This window comes from Cydia strobilella, chromosome 20, assembly GCF_947568885.1.
Source record: "Cydia strobilella chromosome 20, ilCydStro3.1, whole genome shotgun sequence".
Taxonomy (NCBI): domain Eukaryota; kingdom Metazoa; phylum Arthropoda; class Insecta; order Lepidoptera; family Tortricidae; genus Cydia; species Cydia strobilella.
This window is the reverse complement of record NC_086060.1, coordinates 5,286,333-5,309,598: the sequence shown is the minus strand read 5'-3', so window position 1 is coordinate 5,309,598 and position 23,266 is coordinate 5,286,333. Positions and strand designations below refer to the sequence as shown.

Here is a 23,266-nt window from a genome sequence, read left to right as displayed (position 1 = left end):
CCCCACGTTTATGACGTCATCTATGTCTATCCCTTACGGGCGCACGCGTATAGCTGGTCTATGTAATGCTAGGTCTATGCAAGTACTGATGTGTCAATACTGTCAATGTCATTAGTGATAGTGTCATTACCAGATTACCACCGATGTTTAGTTAGTAAATAACATACCTAATAAATTTTATCATTCCTATGATATGAATTATTATTAGTGATAATATTTCGATTATACCCTGTACTTGTTCTTTTAATCATGAACAAACAATTAATTAAAAAAATAATCGACACCAACAATGAACCTTGTCCAGAATTCCTGTACCACAATCCGCTCATCGACAAAAATGTTACGGACGCGCTCTCCAAGAGTTTTATCAAGATTCTCAAGATATCTAATCAAAATTCTACCTCGAATAACAATGTGAGACTGTCCATATTAGAAAATATTCGAAAAATCTGCAAAGCAGAACCAGAGGGACACTCCCAAGTGGACGATCATTTTACTGAGCTTTTAACGGAATTTTATAAAAGTAACGTCAGCGAACGTGCAAATGATACGCAGGAATCTGTGGATAAAAAGTTGGATGCATTCCTTGTAAGAAAGCTTACACATTTGGATGTGAACTCCAGTTTTCATTCAACAATAAATCCTGAAGTTATTCAAGCTTTGATAAACTTGAATCAAAATGGCGTATACATGGAAACATTAGCGAAAGATATTATCCACTGGAATGTAGAGAGCGAGAGATATTCCAATGTCTTGAAAAAATTGTGGGATCATAATTCTAGTGGTTCAAGTATGTTAACCAATGATATTTCTATTAAAATGAAACCCCAAATAGAGATGCTGATTCTTAATATTTGCAATAGTTTATTTGAAACAAGAAATCAGGATATGCAAGATGTTTTGAAGACTAACGAAGATTCAACAGAACTTCTGAGAAAATGTTTAAAATCTACTCAGTGCTTTCAAATGTGCAGTGGGATCCTAAACTTTTTATTTATAATTACCAACTTTGACCCTGAACTGCAAAAGTTCATCCCGGAGTTTGCTAAATATGTAAAATTGAATTGTTCGTTTGATACATGTGCTTTGTATCCATTTCATCTTAGTTCCTTAGTTATATTACTTGACTTTGAATTGAATGAACTACCGGAACCTTTGAAGGACAATTATATTCAACCAACTCTAATACAATTGCATAAACTTCATAAGGCTAGTGAACATGATTTAATTTTATTACTATCTCATTTTCCACAGTGGTTTGATATCTATTTTGATAAGAAAAACTTGTAATTTTTAGCAAAACATTTGTAAAATAACTAATATAATTAATACTCAAGAATGGAAATCTGAGTAGATATGTTTTAGTTTTTTTTTATAAATAAACAATACTTTTACTTCTTTTCCGTTTTTAATCATAACTATTCATAGTAACAGTTAAGAAACAGCCTAAAATTTAGAATGAAGGAAAACAAAAAGCAAACTAAATTTTAACAAAAAACAATAATACAAAATCAAAAACACTAGAATAAAAGAAACATTTTCAGTAAACAATTATGTGCACTAGCACCTACTACCTAGCATATAAAAAAATGGATGGATGTTGCCACTGACAAAGAGAGGTGGAGACAGATGGAGGAGGCTTATATCCTTGGGGACCACAAACGTGGGATAAAGCTAAATATTAATATTTAAAAAAAATATACCTACTGAAGCCGCTAAACATGCATTTTTTACATATGACCTATGCAAGTACCCTAACGTCTTCATTTTCTTTTTTCGGTGTGGGCTGCTGGATAGCTCTTTTAAAACCTAAGCTGACCAATTTTGCTAACAATTCCTCTTGGTCGAAAGATATTATTTCCAGCTTTTCACCTGCAGAGAATTCATCTTTCATGACATCTTTGATCGTGTTATGTTTCCCGCTATGGATGTGTTTATCCAATGTGTCCCAAAATGCAAACATTAGGTTGCAAACTGCACAGTGGTACAGATTAGGACGTACCTGCAATCAAAATTTGATGATTTTTTAAAATAATTTGCATCACAGTTTAAAAATACAGTCGAGATAAACATGTTCCATCAATAATTATTACCTCTCTAATAAATTCATCCTCAATTGTAGTTATAACTTCAGCATTCCGAAAGTTATTTCTGTGCTTTTCTGAGAGACAATGTTCTTTATATTCTTTTTGTTTATAAGTATTGTCACATGCATAACATCTGAATTTCTCACATTGAGGATCATGGATCTCAGAAACAAGTGCTAAAGAAGTCACATCAGCGGCAAACTGTTTGTTGATCCACAAGGAATGAATATCTTTAGAAAAACCAATAATCTCTATAAAGTCCTTCATATTTTTTGTCTTATACTCCGGCCTGACATGAGGTTTGCCGTTCTTTAAATCTAATTGTGCCATATGAATATATCCATTCAAATGTTCGGTAAATTTCTTCATATGAGCAGACATATATGTGCCACAAAGCAAACAGTAACCTTTATCTCCTGGAAATACCAGTTTGATAAAATTCTCCCTCCCAAATTTGGCCAGTTCAGCCCTTAACTTACCATGATCATAGATTTCATTTTTAGATCTCTTAATTCTGAGAGACTTAAAGACCTTTTCCATGTCCACTGGAGCTTGTTCAATCTTATCTTTATCTGTTATGTTATGAATTTTCTTATGCTCTATCATGAATTTGTAGTTTATATTCACATAGGCAGTACAAATCTTGCATGTGGCCACTCTGTTTTCCAGATCAATATCAAAATAGTCTTTCTGAGTATTGATAAGTTTAACGGCCACATCCAGTTTCTTTTCCTGATACGTTTTGGCATTGTTCGCATTATGTACCTTTGCGTTTTCTATGTGAACTTCATCTTTCCAGTGGTCACTCTTATCCTGTATTTGAAATGTTGCCTTACACAGGAAGCAGTAACCATACTTGTCTTTAAACTAAAAAAACATGTAAGCATAGGTATAATTATTACTGTATTATTTAGATATAAAATAAGAAATATTTTTAGGGTTCCGTACATCAAAAAGAAAAAAACGGAACCCTTATCGGATCACTCGTGCGTCTGTCTGTCTGTCTGTCCGTCTGTCACAGCCTATTTTCTCCGAAACTACTGGACCAATTAAGTTGAAATTTGGTATACATATGTAAATTTGTGACCCAAAGACGAACATGTAACGTAAACAAATTAATTTTAAACATGGGGGCCACTTTTGGGGGGTAAATAAGAAAATTAAAAAATAAAGATTTTCAAACTATATCGTGTTGCATATCAAATGAAAGAGAATCATTGTAAGAATCTTAAATTTTTTTTTTTTTATAATTGTAGGATAAACAGTTTAGAGTTATTCAAGAAAATAGGCAAAAAATTACCATTCACCCCATTTATCTCCGAAACTACTTGGTCAAAAATTAAAAAAAAATACACAAAATAGTTCTTTACCTATATAGCCTCTGAGACCCAGAAGCATTTATTTTGTTTTTTAATTTGGAACCCTTAGTTTAGTGTAGTGTAGTGTTTAGAGAAGACGAAATCGACATCCGTATCCAGAATGCCCTAAGATGTTCAGCAGCCCTTCACAAAATATTAACGTCCAAGCTCATCAGCAGGAGAACCAAGATTAGAGTTTACAAGACCGTGATAAGACCGATCTTGGTATATGGATGCGAAGCGTGGACGTTGACCTTGAAGGAGGAAAACAAGCTCTTGGTGGCAGAGAGGAAGATCTTCAGAAGGATCTTAGGCGCTACAAGACCGGAGGATGGCTCTTGGAGAGTGAGGAAGAACCTGGAGGTGGAAGAACTGGTGGGCGAGCCCAACATCATCGGCGAGAGCAAGGCTACTCGGCTTCGCTGGCTCGGCCACGTGGAGAGGATCGTACGGCCAAGAGAGCTTATCTGGGGCGACCAACTGGGAGACGTCCGGTCGGAAGGCCTAGGTACCGGTGGATCGATGAGGTCCAGAATGACCTATGTGACATCCAGGCGGCTGAATGGCGTCGGATCGCACAGGATAGAAACGAATGGCGAAACCTAGTATCGGAGGCCAAGATCCACTTCGGGTCGCTGAGCCAGCGAAGTAAGTAAGTAAGTAAGTTACTCAACAAAAGTTCAAAATATATTGTGGAATATGTACAAAAATTTGTATGCGGGGTCTTAGAAGGATATATGACAGAAAAACCTATTAGAAATGTGCAGTCAAGCGTGAGTCTAACAGCAGTGGACGTCCTCTGGCTGATATGATGATGATGATGGTAAATCAGCACTCTCCTCCATTCTCGCCCAGCTGTATATGTTACGGGACTTTATTATGGAAAAAAAAGCATAACTAAAAACCGGACAAGTGCGAGTCGGACTCGCCCACCGAGGGTTCCGTACTTTTTAGTATTTGTTGTTATAGTCGCAACAAAAATACATCATCTGTGAAAATTTCAGTCTTAGTAATAGGGTCCCGGTACGGAACCCTAAAAATCTTTGTAATGGCCAAGAATATAATAAGTAAGACGAGTAGCAACAAATTTAAACCCCTAACTATATAAAATTAGTAATACCTACCCACCAAAACAAGTAAAAACTTACCTCCCTATAAAATAAGCCTTCCTCATTCAGAATAATCTTACTTTGAATCATAGTTATCATGTGGTCCGACAATGAAGTATGTGTCATAAAATGATCCACATCAACATCACAGAATATGCATTTTAAATCAATTATCCCATACCACTCTTTATTAGGAATCTTAATCATATTTTTATCCTTCCCTATATATGTGAAGCCAGATTCTCTTTTACACAGTGAGGGTCGAAGCTCTATTTCGGGTTCGGCTTTACGCTTTTGATGATTTTCATCCTGTATGTGCTTTGGTATTTCCGAAATTGTACAAAAAATCTGGTTACAATGCTCACAGAAGTACTTATCATCGATCTGTTGATAAAATGAGAAATTAAAGTTTATTTTTTACTACTTAAGTTGAACTCATTAGAAAAAAAATCATACCTTAAAAATGCGATCTCTCTTAAACTTCGGCATAGGGCTCAGGTCTTTGATACTTTTCCGGTGTTTCTCCCATCTCAAGTGCTTCTCCAAAATATCGTCTACTGCTAGGAACGACTCCTTGCACAGCAGACAATGGTGGTTCAAGTCCCCGATCAAAATAAAGTTCTTCGAATATTTGTTCATTTTATCGAATAAAGAAACTTGAAGAAAGGAGTGATAGTGATCCACGTATAAATCGTATTACTCTAATGAAATACAACAAGTAACAACTATTGTGGGTAGAAAACATAACAATTTAAAATTTGAAGGCAGTTTTTAGTTATCCGATTCTCGATGATTCTATAGTCCGAACTTTTTGGCGGGACTTGAAGTCTCAGTTATATATAAGTTACTCTATGACTTGAAGGCACGAAGGTAGTTGAAGCTGAAGGTTGCCACATGAAAATTTCTAAATTTTTCCTCTAAAATCTACTTAATCTTTTGTATTTAAACCATAACACACCATCGCACCGCACCAAGGTCATTGTGCGATGTACCCATAAGTAGGAGCGATAAAGCAATATCTCTTTCTCACTCTTACTTATGGGTGCATCGCATAATGACCTAGGTGCGGTGCGGTAATGTGTTTGCGGCTTAAAGCGCGCTCCAGACTACGCGGCGCGAAGCCGTGAACGCGAGTGTGGAATCGATTTCGTTGATTAGCGAACTAGACTCCACACTCGCGTTCGCGGCTTAGCGCACGAGTGTGGAGGGCCCTTAAGGTTAGAAAAACTTTTTTTAATTCATATGTAAATATGTTTAAATTCGTATGTAAGTGTGCGCACTTTCATACCTACCCATAGGCTTGATGTGAGAGACAAAATAGTTGCGGACACAAAAGTCGCTCTCGTGCCGCACGTGCGCGCATCACGAGCAACTTATTTAGTCGCGACTAAGTTGCTCGTGCGCGCATACCCTAAAGCCCGCTCCAGACTACGCGGCGCGAAGCCGCGAACGCGAGTGTGGAGTTGATTTCGTTGATTAGCGAACTATACTCCACACTCGCGTTCGCGGCTTCGCGCCCCGATTCGCGCGCGAGTGTGGAGAGCCCTTATCATTTTTTATGTTTGGCAACCTACACGTAACGTTCCATTTTGATGATTTGTTACAATTGTCACATATCGCTCTTAAAGAAATCACGACGGACATCGTCATCATCAAAGTTATGCGTGAACTGGAACGAATTTCAATGGCCGGACGACGCTTGTTGTGAATTTTCTAAATGTATAATTTATATTCCAGAGTATTTCGTGTAATTCAACGAAATACTTAAATTTTTTACGCATAAATTCGTAACATGTTATAACTTAAAACAATGTAACTTTGACAAGTCGCGGTTGCTTAAGATCAGTTGTTATACGATTCGGTGCAGTGGATTTTGGATTAGCTTGGTATAGATTGAAAATGAGTAAAAGACGTCGGGCTTCGTCGGGGGCCAGCCGTGGAGCTGACGGAGACGATAGTGATGATGGAGTAGAACATACTCCTGGGCCTCCGCCTTCGCGTAAAAAGAAAAAGCTGGATCCAGTAAGTTAATGCTGAATAAAATACATTTTGTCGCGCGGCACACCTCATAATATAAACCACTCAAATAGTAAGAGAGTACTGCTAAATTGTTATCGTACTGAATGAATACGGTATTTTTAAATATGTTAATTTAACTTTATTGAACATTCCAGAGTGAGATGTGCCAACAACTATATGACACCATCAGAGGTTTCAAGAAGGATGATGGTACATTACTTTGTGATTCCTTTATCCGAGCACCCAAAAGACGTCAAGAGCCGCAGTATTATGAAGTAGTGTCGCAGCCTATTGACTTGTTAAGGGTAAGTTTTGTCATTATTGTCAGATCTGTCCTATTTGATATATATTTATGTAAGTACAGATAACACTAGATTTAGAGGACAACTTTTAAAGATTTACCGCTCGGGGCCTTGCTGACTGATGGAACGAAAGTTCATAGCACTTTTCTAAGTAATCAATTATCTGTGACAAAAATAGAGCCAACTTTACATAACCTAGTTTTAGTTATTCCATAAAATCTTTGAAAAAAAGTTTAGTTCAATGTGGGGAAGATCAGCATATAAAATTTTTGTTTGGGAAGACCAGCATAGGTCAAGAACTCTCGTATTTGTATGTCTTTCGTACGTCATTCGGACACAGTCAGAAAGAAAGAGCTCCTGCTGCTCTACCAATCTTCTGTAACTGGAGACAAACGCAAGAGTGAGAAGCGAAGAAAGAGCTTCTAGACCTGACATATACTCTCTTGACCTTATCTGGTGTCTAGTTTACTCTTCTTCTTCCTCGCGTTATCCCGGCATTTTGCCACGGCTCATGGGAGTCTAGGGTCCGCTTGACGACTAAACTAAACTAAACGCTTGGCGACTACGAAAGCGACTGCCATCTGACCTTCCAACCCAGAGGGGAAACTAGGCCTTTAGGATGTTTTTCTTCACCGAAAAGCAACTGGTACATATCAAATGATATACCACACATAAGTTCCGAAAAGTTCGCGCGCTCTTACCGCTAGGCTACCAGCGCCTCGTGTCTAGTTTACTAAGATTTATTATTATTCCAGGTGCAGCAAAAGCTCAAAATGGATAATTACGAAGACCTGGATGAGCTGTCGGCAGACATTGAGTTGCTTGTGAACAATGCTAAGGCTTTTTACAAGCCCGACACTGTGGAGTACAAGGATGCTATTGAGCTGTGGAAGCTGTATACACAGACCAAACATGCTTTGGAAAATGGTATGATATATAGTTAGGAGTTAAAAGAGTATTGTTTTTTCGCCATTTTGTTCATAAAAGTAAAATACATCAATTAGAAGAAGAAGACAAATTACTTGGGTTTGCTAAATAGAGAGCTTAAGTTAATTGAAAAAACAGACAAGTGCGAGTCGGACTCCCCCACCGAGAGTCCCATACTTTTTAGTATTTGTTGCTATAGCGGCAATAAGTATTTTGTGAAAATTTCAACTGTCTAGCTATCACGGTTCATGAGATACAGCCTGGTGACAGACAGACAGACAGACAGTGGAGTCTTAGTAATAGGGTCCCGTTTTTCGTTTTTACCCTTTGGGTACAGAACCCTAAAAAGAAGTGGGCTAGTGTTTGTTCTCAGACTGAAATATGAAATGATTTGATTGGCAAAACAGGCCTTAACCAAACTTGCCTTTGTTTAATAAATTAAAATAACCAATGGCTTTTAGGTGAAGAGGTGAAACCACCGAGAGTGTCCCGCACTGGTTCTCTGTCCCGGCGGTCTGATGTAGCCGAGGATCTCTCTGAAACATCCACCAATAATGAGGAAGACAACATATTTGAAGAGCTATTTAGTGCTGTAAGTGAACTTTAATCATCTTTAAGATTGTGGTTGTTTTGTACAGTTAATTAAAAGGCAAGCATATGGCTTGGCGAAAAACCGAGTTTGTTTATTCTCGCACTTAATCGCACGTAGAAAATGTAGATCCAGTGTAAATAAAATAAATGAATAAATTAATAATTGTTTATGGCTGATTTTATGGATGCTTTTTCTAAGAGAAATAGTCGCCAATAGAGAAAATACTCTCATAAAATTCTACTCATTAAAGAAAGACATGGAAAGTTTCTCAAAAGTAAGGAATTTAACTCTTATGCCTGGAACTAAGACCAATACTGTATTGAATTGTATGCATGTGTATTTGTGTAAACTGTATCTACCTGGTTGTAAATAAAGAATGAATTGAATTGAATACAGGATTTATTCAAGTTTAACAGTGTGAACGAATTTTTTTCGTCATATCTATAATCGAGCTTAAACTATCATGAGTCATACTAGCTTGAGCCAAAAAATACGGTTACCGAAACATGTCGCGCGCCTAAAATTACGTCAGTATGCCGTATTTTTTGGCTTAAATATGCCATCAATCATATTATGTCACAGGTCATGACAGCAAACTCCGAAGGCCGCTCCCTCTACACTGCCTTCCAATTCCTACCATCCAAGCGGCGCTACCCCGAGTACTACCGCGTCATAGACAGCCCTATAGACCTAAAGACCATCGCGCAGAAGATACAGGCCGGAGAGTATACCAACCTGAATGAGATGGAGAAGGATTTGCTGCTGATGGTCAGGAATGCGTGTCATTTTAATGAGCCGGGGAGCAGTATTTATAAGGATGCTAAAGCTTTGAAAAAGGTTAGTATTTCAAACCCAATTTTTTTTTTTTTATTCTGATTGAATCTAAAGCGCATCGCATAAAACAACCGCGTGCTTTAAGGGGCTTTGTTATCCTTACCGCTTGAAACATCTAACCTATTCTGACAGAATTATACTCCTTTCCTAATGGTATTTTATTAGACATTGTAAAATGTGTTTTCAAATTAACTGCAATTATGTTCTATAAATTATGATGGTAATGAGAATGTAGCCCCTTTACTTCATGAGAACTTTAACTATGGTGCTTTCCAACTAAGAGAGTATAGTAGATTGTACAACAAGAGCATAAAGTGATCCATTTTTATCCAAGGCAATTTAGTCAAGGATAAAAATGGACATTTATGCCTGAGTTATACACTATTTTTCACTATACGTGAGTAAAATATACAAAAATATACAATATTATAGGTTATTTTACCGTATTTATTCAAGACTAAAGAAAATTGTACTCGGTTATGTCGGGGCCGCGCCGGCAGGGCTGGCAGTTTGTTTGTATGGCAGATGCAGGACTTTATTGCTAAGTCAATAAGGGTCGAATTTAAACTGTTGTGAGACATACTAACATTAAATCATTTTACGGTTTAGACTCACTTGTTTTGTTCACTTGTTCAATAAGGGTCGTAACAGATGATTTTACTTTATGCTCTAGAAGTCTAAAACATAATAAGCATCTTTATGTCGTCTACGCACGACTTATAGTCGAACTTTACTTAGTCCCAATAAAAGAAGGCTTACATAACCTTCTTGTTTCTAGATCAATCAAAAAAACCCCATTTGCAGATTTAAGTGTAGTATACTTTGCCTGTATGTGCGGACAGGGTTGATAGCCTATATATAAATAACTGCTGCATGATTCATGTGCGCAGGAATGGGTAGGTGGGCAGATTTTCTTTAAACTGGTTTTTGAGAAAATCTGCTTACTTATTTATTTTAGAAACTAGAATTTTATATAGTTAGCTAGTCAGTAAATAATTATGTATATACTAACATTAGCCTTAAGATAAAACTGTCACTAACACAAATTGATCCAAGTTGGTCCTTAATAAATGAATTTATTTATTTATTATTTATTGTGCAGTAATATACAATACAACTAGTTTTTTGCTTTGTGCGCAGGGCGCGAGGGCCCCGCGGTCTACGTGTTGTTGCTTGTGCTGTTGTTGATGTGTTGTTGTTGGTGCAGTAGTTTTGTTTTCCAAAGGGAAAAAGTATATGGAATGACAGGACATTAAAACATGTAATTTTGTCCAATAGATAATTCAAGTTCGCAAACAAGAATTGGAACAGCACCACAGCCGCAGCGGTCCCGCAAAGACCTCAGAACGAATCCGCAGCAAAAGAACTTCCCGCATTGGTCCCGTCCCGTCCAGCAGTGCTCTGGCCATTATGGACCCGCCGGGCTCTGATACTGAAGTTGTCAAGGTGTGTTCCTCACTGCTTTGAAAGAGGTCCTATGAAGATCTCTGAGTGGATTTTCAGCAAGAGAACTCAGCAGGTTCTGATACTGAAGTTTAAAAAAAAAAAAATTTGAACACAAACAGTCGTAATAAGCATATTATTACATATTATTGTACGCAATGTACAGATACAAAGATAATGAACAAATTGACCTGTATTGAAGTAACAGAATAATAAACTAATAATTAATAATATACATGTTTGTATTTTTCTAGCACTCGGAAGACAGCGCTGTCGAAAGTGATGATGAAAAAGGTGAAAATGAAGATTCACCGCAGTGGAAACTCCTTGAAACCATCAAGAGTCTGACGGGACCTAATGGTAATATCATTTTTTTTTAACTTTCATAGACATGATTTCCTCAATATGATTTAATTTAATCCCTGGAGTCCCAATTGCATCGCGTCGGCAGAAAAGTTACCAATTAGTTTGTTACTATATCACATACGCGATTGCGTATAAAATGTAAGGTCGAATTTCGCACATGGAGTCTCGCGGATCCTCGACAGGATCCTAAATACGTGAGTGACCCGCGAGCCTGCGTCTCACACAAATTGTATACTATCCTCCTACCTACCTATAGTACCTCTTCAGTTCGATGAAATTTAAATCCTATTCAATGGGAACAGAGTCGCTTGTTTCGTTCTATTTTCCAACAACGCAAAATCAACTCTATTTTCTACACTATAGGTTCAAATTTCAGTGGCAAATTTAGGATTTTTCATTTGTATGACTGGGCCTTAGGAGGTAGTCTTACATGCTTCATGTAATAAATGACCTTTGAGTGTCATGGCAAATATAAAGTCTTGGCCGTCTGGCCGCCCTAGGCTCGAGCCTACTGGGCCTTTGGGCAAACCTGTCACTGGACAAAGATTAAGGCCCCTTATATCCCACAGGCACACCAATGACCGAATCCTTCTGGAAGCTTCCATCTCGCCGCGCCTACCCCGACTACTACAAAGAAATCAAGAACCCTGTGTCCCTCAACCAAATCAAGAATAAGATCAGGAAAGGGGCCTACGGGACTCTGTCAGAGGTGGCGGGCGATATGAACATCATGTTTGAGAACGCGAAGCAATATAACCAGCCCACGTCTCGGTTGTATAAAGATGCCGCGAAATTACAGAGGTATTCACCTATAGTTTAAATAAAGTCAACATGTAGACTATGTATCTTTCAAATATAGAAGAAATTAAAATAGCAGTAGATTACTGAGTTCTCGCACGAAATAGTCAAGAATAAGGGGCCTACAGGAGAGGCCTTACTCTTGAACTTTTTCGGGGGTATGTATAGTTTAATATCAGAACTGTCTCTCCAAGCTGGAAACAAATAGAATAGGAGCATAGTGTAACATAATAGATTGTACAACAAGGGCATAAAGCGATCAGTCGAGGACAAAAATGGATATTTATACCTGAGTTATACAAAGTATTGTAAAATATACAAAAATATCCAATATAGGTTAATTTACCGTATTTATTCAAGACTAAAGAAATTTATACTCGGTTGTGTCGGAGGCGCGCCGGCAGGGCTGGCAGCTTGTATGGCAGATTTTGGACTTTATTGCTAAGTCAATAAGGGTCGTAATAGATGATTTTACTTTATGCTCTAGAACATAATAAGCAACTTTATGTCGTCTACGCACGACTTAAAGTCGAGCATGAGAAGTGAAAAACAATTTTTAAGGGACTATGGCTGAAAGATTAGTATCTGTGCTAGGTTAGGTATACTTAATAAGTCAAAATGAAATAATAAACTAAATTTTTATTCTCAAAGTAAACTTCTTTCTACTAGAAAACTTCCGCGTAAATCAGATTCTCAGAAGTTTTCTTATAAAATATTTGAAAAAAGTATAAATAAATAAATAAATAAATAATTTCTTAAAAGCTAGGTATAATAGGGGGCGTCCATTAATTACGTGAGGGGGTTTTGAGGATTTTTGACCACCCTCATAGCGTGGACTTTTAGCGATGATTGCATACTGGCTGACATATATTTCTTTGTAGGATAATGCAGCAGAGGGTCCAAGAGCTACTGGACATCGTGCAGAGTTCTTCGAGTGATGACGAGAGCTTGTCCTCTGTAAAGAACCAAGCTCAGGTCACCACGCCCAGACCGAGAGGTAATCATTATCGATTTAGATTTATTTATTTCACAACATATTACATTACATTAAAATTATAAGAATCTTTTTTCATTTCATTAATTATATGAAAAAATTTCACCTGAAAAGGATATCGACAAATAATATCAATAATAAAGAAAGACAATGTCGAATAGGTATGTAATAATAAACTGTACACTTATGTCAAAAAATCATTTATTGAATATAATGGGTTGTCCAGTAAAGTTTCTCAATCGACACTTGAATGTTGTATGTTGTATCGGATGTTTCCGTCCTTAATTTTATAGGTAATCGCTAATAATAACCCATTATATTAGCCATAGGCCTCATCCAAGTATACATACAGCCATCGGTAAGCCCAGACCAATGTTCATTTCAGAATTCAGTATTACTTTCTCTTCTATTTTATAATAACATAATTAGGCTACTGCTATAGGACTTAAGATAGTTTGACAGTCAACCCCTTAGGAGGTGAAAAAGGAGTTACATTTTCCAAAAACTCCTAGCCAAATATCATTAGTCTCAAGTGTTTAATCAAAGTCAAAATATTCCTTATTCAAATAGGCCTAGCAACAAGCACTTTTAAATTGTCAAGTTTTAAATATTACCTTAATCTAAATATCAGAGCAATTTATTGATGCAGTTATTATTATTCTTAAAAACATTGAATTATTATAGATATGTCAAACTGAATAATAAGAATTTCACAAAAAGGATCGAATTAACCCTAGCATTCTCTTATTTCTCTTAACTCCACAGGTCGTCCCCGCGTCAACCCGGTCCCCACCACACCCGCGTCCACCCCCTCCCTCCCCAAATCCAACGTCCCCCTCAAGAAGAAGCTCCACTTCATCGCCAAACACCTGATCGACTTCACATGCCCTGATGGAAGGCAGCCGATGCTGCTGTTCATGGAGAAGCCGAGCAAGAAGTTGTATCCAGAGTATTATAATGTTATCGATCGGCCCATCGATATGATCACTATTGAAGCTAATATTAAGGTATAGTCAATAGTCTAATCGGATAGAAAATGTGCTACAACTGTGACTGTGACTAAATGTTGATGTCGTGACCAGATCTTAGAATTGATCATTTCATGACGTGGCAATCATTTCATGAAATGATCGGTTGGCCACATCATGAAAAAGTCAAACTAACCTGACCATATAAAGTGATCAATTTTAAAACGGCATTTCATGAAATTATCAAAATCAGGCCACGACATAGACATCGGTGTGATATTTTGTTCGTTTTTTTAGCTTTGAGTATTATGTTTTATGGCAAAATTGCTGTTGGATATAATGAGAAATATGTATCCAGCCAAGCATAGCCTTAAAAAATCAATCAGTTATTATCTCTCAAACATTATAGTCGCACTAAAAAAAGGAATGAGTTGTTATTGGTCACAAAATGATATCAATTATAAAGTAATCAAGTTATAATTTTAAACATAATTACTAGTCATATAAATTAAAGTTCCAAGTCATATTAAAGATTCACCAGTAATGATGGGCTATCCTATACCATAGAGGAACTTATACTAGAGCGGTACTGTCATAGTAAATTTTATAACGCCAGTAAATTCACTGCCATCTGTCGACACACTTTAAAACTAAAAATGAAGATTTATAAAAATACGATAGAATGTATTTTTTAAATATAGATAATTTTTTTTTTTATTTGCATTAATTATTTTTATGATTTTGACCCATGTTCTTTCACTGATATGCGTTAAAATTATTAAATAACAAACGAAACCGTCAACGCCATCTATACGACTGTAGGCCAAAACTAGTAGCGCCCTCTGAACGAGAATCAAATTTTCTTGATTTTCGAGGCACGTTTTTTCCTTAGACTATATCCATCCATTACGGAGTCTATCTTTCGTGTCGGATCTATCTTTGCCTATACTAAGGCAGACTTTTCTGCTTGATACAAAATTCATTTAGTCATTTAAATTGTTTTGTATCAACATCTAATGTATCAGTTACATCAACATCACATAAACAATCTTTTTCCACAGAACGACCGCTACAACAGCATAGAAGAGATGATATCCGACTTCCGACTGATGTTCTCCAACTGCCGCCAGTTCAACGAGGAGGGCTCCATGATCTATGACGACGCCAGCCGTCTAGAGCGCGTTATGAATGAGAAACTTAAAGAACTTAACTCTAATTATGAGAAGAAGCCGCCTGTGAATAAGGTTCCTAAGACTCCTAAGTCAAGACAGTTGTCACCGTTAGAGCAAAAGTTGAGGACTCTGTATGATGCTATCCGGGACTATAGGATCCCAAAAGGTAAGTTTTTGTTAAACTTATATTTATAAATAAGAAACTTTAACGAACTTAACTCTAATTATGAGAAAAAAGCGTCGCTATCGTATTTTACGTGTTATCATTTCCACAGCCAAACGCCAACTCGCCCTAATTTTCATGAAGCTCCCAAGCAAATCCGAATACCCCGACTACTACGAGCTCATCAAGAACCCCATAGACATGGAGAAAATCGCACACAAGCTCAAGAATAACATTTACAACTCCGTCAACGAACTGGCTTCGGACTTCATGCTCATGTTAGACAATGCTTGCAAATATAATGAACCGGACTCGCAGATTTATAAGGACGCATTGATATTGCAGCGGGTTTGCTTGCAGACCAAACAAATGCTAAGGTTAGTTGACTTTGTCACGTCTAAATCAAGGATCTAAAGGCCAGAGCACACCGGCTGTGTGTGCGTAGACGTGCATGTGTGCGGGCGCTAAAATGTTTGAGCTACGCACACGTCACGCATACGGTGTGCCGTCTTTCATAAGGATCTGTATATTACAACGCACACGCACCCGGTCTGCACAGGATTTATTTATTTATTTATCGTATGGCATTACAGTTACTGGATTTAAATTAAATACTAATCTAAAGATTGAGGTTTGCACTCTTCAAATACTCGATGGCCCTTTCACTGAGGTTCGCGAGGTCTTCAATCCGTCCCTTGAATTTGGTGAGAGGGCATTCCAGAACAATGTGTTTGACCGTCTGCTCGGGGTCACCACACGTGCACTGAGGGGAGTCACACCAGCCCCATTTATGCCAGTGGTAAGCACAGTTTCCAACGCCTGTTCGAATGCGGTTTAGTTGACTCCATACTCGGCGCGGTTTGTCGAAGCCAGGTGGGCGTCTATTTGGGTTGAATGTAAAAAGTTGTTCACCATTGGATTGTTGGGCATTCCACTCAGCCATCCATGAATCATGTATATCCCACTCGTTGTCAACATGCACCATACTAAGAGCTGGCGGGTTACGGGACTTGAGTCGTTTCGCTCCGAAATCACTGAGGTCTTTGTGGATAGGCAGCGTGGGTTGGTATTTGGTTTTTATTGCCTCAGGACTTTAATCTAAACATACCAAAATAATTTTTAAACCGCCGTTTAAACATCTGAAACCGTTCTTCTTCCGCAGTTTGTTAAATTCCATAGCATTTTTAAATTTCAACACGGCAGCTCTGATTCGTGGCAGTGCTTTTGAATGACAATATAGTATTTGATTTATTCGAAAATGTAGAATCTCAATAACAAACACTTATACAAATTAAAACTAAACTAAACCTATCTTAACCTATGGGGTCTAAATTATATCTACAAATATCCCCTTTTGATTACTATTTTCGCAATTTTTTTATCGAACAGGTATTCTTCTTCTTTTACCTTACCTTTTATCTTTTACCTTATTGTCGTAAATGCTTGATTACATCTTTTTTACATTTTCAAATAATACCAGTCATGTATTTTTACAGGGAAGACGATGATGCGCCTCCTGATGTGCCGGCAGCGGTGCAAGAACTACTCCTGAACCTATTCACGTCGGTGTACAACCATCAGGATGAAGAGGGCAGGTAATAAAGATAATTCGTCAAATAAATCTACACCGGCTCTAACCCTACCCTACACCTCTGCCGGAGAAGATTTAAATCCCTCTTAAATTGGAGGAGGGCATCCCAATATGGAACCGGCAAGAAACTCAGCGGCACACATCTTTTCAAAATACATATTTTTAATATTATCTTCAATCAGTAAAATTCGTATCCGAACGGCGGTTCAAAGCTACTAGCGATCGACTTTTCTCACGCAAGAAATAAATGAGGTATACGAATTTAAACTATCGTGAGACATACTAAATTTAAGCTAATTTTGCGGTTTCACGTATCGTACATGTCGCGCGAGTGACTAAGAATTCGTGAGTGAAACCACAAAATTAGCTTAAACGTGGTATTTCTTTAGCTTCATATTTCATCATAGTCCTAGCATTACACAAATGAGCTATACGCGTGCGCCCGTGAGGGACAGAACATACGCAATGCGACAATATGGTCGAGTAGATTTGTAGCCCACCATAAACCATGCTAAATTTACGGTGGGGAATAAAAAAAAAGGTGAGACTGTGACAAGGACAAACAATAACAGCGCTTTCTCTGCTTCTCCTACTGAAAGATATATAAGACTATCCCGTTCGGTCATTTCCCCCCACCCCTCATGACTGATCCAGTTATACTAGATTCATGTATTTCATACATCTTTATTTGCAGGTGCTATTCAGACAGTATGGCCGAACTACCGGAGCACGACGAGAACAACGGCGTCCGCGTTCGCGGCATCTCTCTCGACCTTGTCAAGCGGCGGCTGGACCGAGGACTGTACCGCCGGCTTGACCACTTCCAACAAGACATGTTCGCCGTCTTTGAAAGGTAAACTATGTTATGATGTTCCGCCTGACCATCAACCGAATATTCGGCCAGCGGAACTATACCTACATTTCGGTTTTCAGGTGCGCATTGTGCAGATTTTGACCGGTTTCGTAGTGAACGTTCGCGCGGAATCATTTCTAGGTTCGAAATGAGTGCACGTGCAAGCCAGTGGAATGTTTAAATTGTTTCTTAAATCCAATTTGTTTACTCCGAAATCAAGCAAAGTTACTATTCGGTATCCGGCCGGATGTTAATATAAAGGCCGGATACCGGATAGTAACCGATAATCCGGTGCATCTCTACTTCCGAATCAGTCAATAGGTGGTACCTATTAATTCGTAATTTATTGCACATTAATCATAACTATAAAAACTACAAAAACATACATAAACATATTTACTATAAAAACAACCGCCAATAAATTGCATGCCATTTTTGGCTGTTTCATACATTTTGGCTGTTCCATTTTTTATGGAAGGGTGATTTTTTTTTTCGATTTCGTGGTTGGTTCCATAGTAAAAGTTGCTCAGTGTAATCCCAAAACCTCCCTGGCAACAGGAATGCACTTATTTTTTGGCCACCCTGTATAAACAGTTGTTCACAAATAATAACTGCCAAGACACGCTTTGTTTCTTAATATTACAACTTTAATCATAAATTTTTCAGAGCCCGCCGCCTATCGCGAACAGACAGCCAAATCTTCGAAGACTCCATTGAACTGCAAACCTTCTTCATCATCCACCGCGACCAGCTCTGCAAGGACACGCTGACGTCACCCGCGCTGTCCTTCACTAAAGACATACTCACCACCAGCGTGGAGTTACTCAAGCAGTGCAAGATGCTACAGGAGAATGATGAGGAGGAGGATACCAGGTATCTTTCTTAATAGTATATCTAAAAGTCGAATTTGTGAAGAAGTGCATGCCTGTTGGGTGAGAGGCTCATTCACACTTATAGAGTCTGTGCGGAAAGTGCGCGCGCGAGGCAGACGGCGCGGGCAGTGCACGGAGTGCAACCATTGCGGACATTCGATCCATCGGACACGAATCCGAAACATGTCGCCAAAAGCGATTCAAAATAATAGTGAGTGAAACCGTACTGATCTAAATATATTGAAATATGTCTCACAATAGTTTAATTTCGAGTTATTTTTTAGTTGAAAGACAACTCTTACACCGATACGTACATACACCGATATTGTGATCAAAGCTAAGAAATCAGTAATATAACAGCCATATTATACCATCCACAGGTCAAGCACAGACGAGTCAATGCCACCAGGCGCCCCTCAGCCGCAAACGAAATACGACAAGGGCGACTTCCTGTACGTGCAGCCCGACAAGACCAACAAGGAGCCCGCCATCGTGCAGGCCGTGCGCATCTGGACCAATAGCGACGCGGTGCCCATGATGTATGCCAACGTTTACTTTCGGTCAGTGCCATTTTATTACATATTAGATATAGACAAACTTGCATGGCCCAAACCCAAACCGGAAACTATAGTAAAATCGACTAGCAGCTAGTCAACCCGGCTATGGAGGTTTCCCACTTATCCAGGTTCCAGGTCAGGTGTTTTTAAAGTAGTGACACTACTATATATAAGTTATAAACTGAAATAGATGTCGTATATTAAAGAAAAAGTGACGAAGCCCTCCAGTGGTGAAGGCCGGATTTGAACCGGCGTCTTTAGCAATCCAACTAACGCCTTGAACTCCTACGTCACCCCGCCACCGCGGAACCCGTCCCAATTTCTCGACTATATGCCATCTTACTAAGACTAGCGTCACTTTTTCTTTCATATATGACATCTATTTCAGTTTATAATTTAAAAAAAAAACCTGTTTTTTTTTTCATACAACTATCCGGAAGAACCATATTTTTTATTAGACTTTATGTACCTATAATTATTTGAAAAAATGAGTCCCGGCTTCTCAATATAAAAATACACTTATAAGGACAGACAGAGTCACAATTGTACACCTATTCCACGGAGTAGGATGGAGATGGCAAGTGGGCGTTCCCGTCTATCCGACAGTTAGTAGCGACCGACTCACTTTATGCACAGACTATGCTCAGTTGTTGTGTAAACTTCATGCTCGAATGACATTCACGTCGTACGTACGCTCGTCTAACAAAAATTGATAATTAAATTTAAAATGCCGTATTGTGCAGTATTAAGCTGCAGAAATCACAGCGGTTTAAAAAATCTTTCACGTGGAGGTATTTCCTATCACCGGTGGTTATTTATTTAAATATAATCCGATAACTACGAAAAATCTGTTTCTATTGCATTATTTACGAATGTTAGTTAAGTAAATCTATATTTTATCAGTTAGAACTTAGAGTTCACAATCCTTTGTCACTATTCTTTACGTTTATCTGGAATATTCGCTATCCTAAATGTCAAATAACTTCGCTACTCAGATGCTGCGCAATGTCGATATTTATATCGATAAAGTTAAAGTTACGATATTTCAAGTTTGATGTTTGGTAGTTCGGTAATAAATTATTATTTTAGACACGTTTCTAATTATTATTTGGGATAATCAATGTCTTAGTAAATATGGCAGCTCTGGTCATCAAGCACTAAGTTAAGTCGGGGTCATTTCATGGCAACCTTTCAAACCTTCGTATTCCTTTACATACGTTTTTGTTTTTTACACCCATCATATTTTCATCGTTAATATAATTAGACTAGGTACTTAATGCACTTATGCGTACAATGCATGCAATGTGCCATGAATAAACGTTTTATATTTTCTATTTCTTTATTATTAATTATTGTAGGTTACCACAAGATGCCGATATTAAAAATAAATGGGTCAATGCTACTGGGCAAGAAAATTAGTTTCCGCAAAAATATAGCACCATTTGCTAGGAGCATTTCTTAGAGAAAGATTTCTGGGGATAAAATTGCCATACATCTCATCTAGCGTTCACACGCCTAAAACTTAGTTACTAATTTAGTAATTATTAGTGACATTCGGGCTCACTTAATTAATAAAAAGTGTTCCGTACCACGCAAACTAGCGTGAAATATTGGAATTTTGCCGCCCCCCTTCCTGATTTGATAGGTCACAATCTTACAATCAAATCAAGTGGGATCGATGAGCCAGTTTCATGTATGCTTTCACACCATACAATTAATTTGACAATTTAATCAGGTTGTCCCGTCTAGATTGGCCTTAAATGCTGCTACAAGTAAATATATTGTTAAAGACGAATACTTACCTATGTAAGTAATTGCAGATTTGTGATCACAAAATAACAGCAATACCGAGTTAATAGACCTTTAAAGAACTATGATTTTATCTGTTTGACTTTAAGATATATTTAATGTTCACATTAACAACCTAGTTGGTCAATTAATAAGAAACAAATTTCTAGTTAGATATTTGTTGTACTGTACTACATATTATTTTTCATACAATCACGATTATCACTACCTATATTATAATCATAAATAAAGTATCATCTAAATGTGTTAAAACATACGGTAATGAAATATCAATACCTAACTGAACACACAAATATCGATAAAACACTCCGATTACACTGTCCCCTCCCTATATCGTCGAATGGAAAGAAGTTCCAACGGTTAGCTACTCGCAGGCGTGTAGAGGTCTCGAAAACACCAGTGTAACGTGACCGTGAGATCCGTAACAAACCATGCGTAATTAGACCTTACTTATACTGGTTTTTTAGCCCTTTTCTCGCCTGTAATAAGTAAGTGATTTTAAAATTATATAAAATAACGCCATCTGGTGTTGAGTAGTTGTATTAGGTGAACGTTGAGCGAGCTTTTGTGAGATGAATGAGATAATGAAAGAGTCGTATGTCATATAGCTTTGACATTATAATTTAAACCGTCACTCATGTAGCCTACAGTTGATATTCGTTCGAGAAATGTCCACCGGTAATAACTTTTTGGTGTGGAAAGTTGCTACGAATCAGAGCAATTTTGTAAGTGTGTGACGTATTTTAACGTGGCTATGAATGTGTGAGTTTAGCGACACTGGTTTTCATACTAAATAGGAGTCATTTCACATCCACTAGTTTATTAATTCGTGACCTATTCCTTTCGCAGGCCTCACGAGACGTACCACGTGCGTACACGCAAGTTCCTCCAGCAAGAAGTCTTCAAAACGGAAACCTTCCGCAACATCCCGCTTGACCAGATCGCTGGCCATTGCTACGTCATGAACGTCAAGGAGTACTTCAAGTACCGACCCGAAGGTTAGCACATTTAACTAGCTCCTAAAACAGTTCAAACTTAAACCTTCAATATGCCACTTGACCAGATCGCAGGCCATTGCTACGTCATGAACGTCAAGGAGTACTTCAAGTTCCGACCCGAAGGTTAGCACATTTAACTAGCTCCTAAAACTGTTCAAACTGAAACCGTCTTGACCAGATCGCAGGCCATTGTACTGATATATCGATGTAGAGTAGAGTACTAGATGTAGACTACGAAAATAATAGTCTTTTTGGTAACGAAACTGATGTATGGAGTGAGCACTCTATGTCTTCTTAATTCTCTTTGAAACTATTCAAATTAAAAATAGTAATACAGACATACAGACATATTTATATGGATATTGCTTTTTTCATTCAGGTTACGCCGACAAGGACGTATACGTGTGCGAAAGCCGTTACAACTCCAAACACCGCTGGTTCAAAAAGATCAAGGTGTGGGAGGGAGCCGAAAAAGAAGCGACGCTTGTGCCAAGAGAGGTAAGCGGGAAATTCAATTAGACCTGAAGTACACCATTGTAGACTATAATTAGTTGTGCCATAGTCCTCAAAATGACGATAGATATGATCACCTCAAAGCGGTGGGGTGAAACTCGACGCAGCTGTCATAGTCCAACGATAGGTATAGCCGCTCATATCCTCCCGAATGGAGGGCATCGAAAGAAACTCCATCCATAGTTGTATGTTTAACAAGACCAATGTCGTTGTTTACCACTCGTGCTGATATGTATGTATGTATGTATGTAAACACTTTATTGTACATAAGACAGATTACAAACACAATAAAAGAACATAAATATATACAATGTACAAAGGCGGACTTATCCCTATAAGGGATCTCTTCCAGTCAACCTTTGAGCAATTGAGAATGAAACAATAAACAGATCAAGATAGACAAACGAACACTATGAACAGAAAGTAAATTATGGTTCAATTATTACAAACGTAAATAATTAAAACCTGTAATCTAGAATATAAAATAAACATATATATACAATACATATCCATATAAACACAAATATATACCCATAAATACATATATATACATATATATATATATATTATCACAACTAAATAAATAATCTTAGTACTCAACTAAGTACAACACAAGTCATCAGAAAGCCACAACTTATGTAATTTTCCCTTGAGTGATGCTACCGACTGGGACTGTCTAAGGGATAATGGCAACTTGTTCCACAACTGTACAGCGCGCACTGTGAAAGACTTCGCATATGACCGGGTCTTGTTACACGGCACAGCGAGAGTCAGGTTTGCACTCGATCTCAAGCGATGACCACTACCATCTGCCAGATAAGTAAATCTCTCAGAGAGATATGGAGGGTGGGTGGGGATGGAGGGTAGGGGTGGTTTAGGTGATATTGAGACCAGGGCCGTGTTGCATAATAAATTACAACTAATATTACATGCCTTTTCTA

The 23,266-nt window shown here is 38.0% G+C and overlaps 2 protein-coding genes across 2 annotated transcripts in view; one reads left to right on the top strand and one right to left on the bottom strand.

Annotated features, from left to right (window-relative positions):
- Positions 1-1,381: 1,381 nt before the first annotated feature.
- LOC134750731 (uncharacterized) lies at positions 1,382-5,265 on the bottom strand. Its single transcript, XM_063685970.1, has 4 exons — positions 5,011-5,265; positions 4,594-4,938; positions 2,094-2,954; positions 1,382-2,002 (listed from the first exon to the last, which is right to left on the bottom strand). The coding sequence occupies exons 1-4, from the start codon at positions 5,191-5,193 to the stop codon at positions 1,742-1,744; spliced, it is 1,650 nt and encodes a 549-aa protein (XP_063542040.1). The 5' UTR covers positions 5,194-5,265; the 3' UTR covers positions 1,382-1,741.
- A 972-nt stretch (positions 5,266-6,237) lies between these two features.
- Positions 6,238-23,266, top strand: part of LOC134750776 (protein polybromo-1) — a 43,237-nt gene continuing 26,208 nt past the window's right edge. The window contains exons 1-18 of the mRNA XM_063686018.1: positions 6,238-6,576; positions 6,729-6,878; positions 7,631-7,802; positions 8,264-8,394; positions 8,977-9,231; positions 10,507-10,674; positions 10,926-11,031; positions 11,607-11,838; positions 12,717-12,832; positions 13,595-13,836; positions 14,859-15,135; positions 15,245-15,509; positions 16,629-16,727; positions 17,418-17,576; positions 18,243-18,449; positions 18,829-19,008; positions 21,664-21,812; positions 22,192-22,310. Coding sequence (XP_063542088.1) covers positions 6,454-6,576; positions 6,729-6,878; positions 7,631-7,802; positions 8,264-8,394; positions 8,977-9,231; positions 10,507-10,674; positions 10,926-11,031; positions 11,607-11,838; positions 12,717-12,832; positions 13,595-13,836; positions 14,859-15,135; positions 15,245-15,509; positions 16,629-16,727; positions 17,418-17,576; positions 18,243-18,449; positions 18,829-19,008; positions 21,664-21,812; positions 22,192-22,310 — 3,150 coding nt within the window. The 5' untranslated portion in view covers positions 6,238-6,453. The remainder of the gene's footprint in view (positions 6,577-6,728; positions 6,879-7,630; positions 7,803-8,263; positions 8,395-8,976; positions 9,232-10,506; positions 10,675-10,925; positions 11,032-11,606; positions 11,839-12,716; positions 12,833-13,594; positions 13,837-14,858; positions 15,136-15,244; positions 15,510-16,628; positions 16,728-17,417; positions 17,577-18,242; positions 18,450-18,828; positions 19,009-21,663; positions 21,813-22,191; positions 22,311-23,266) is intronic.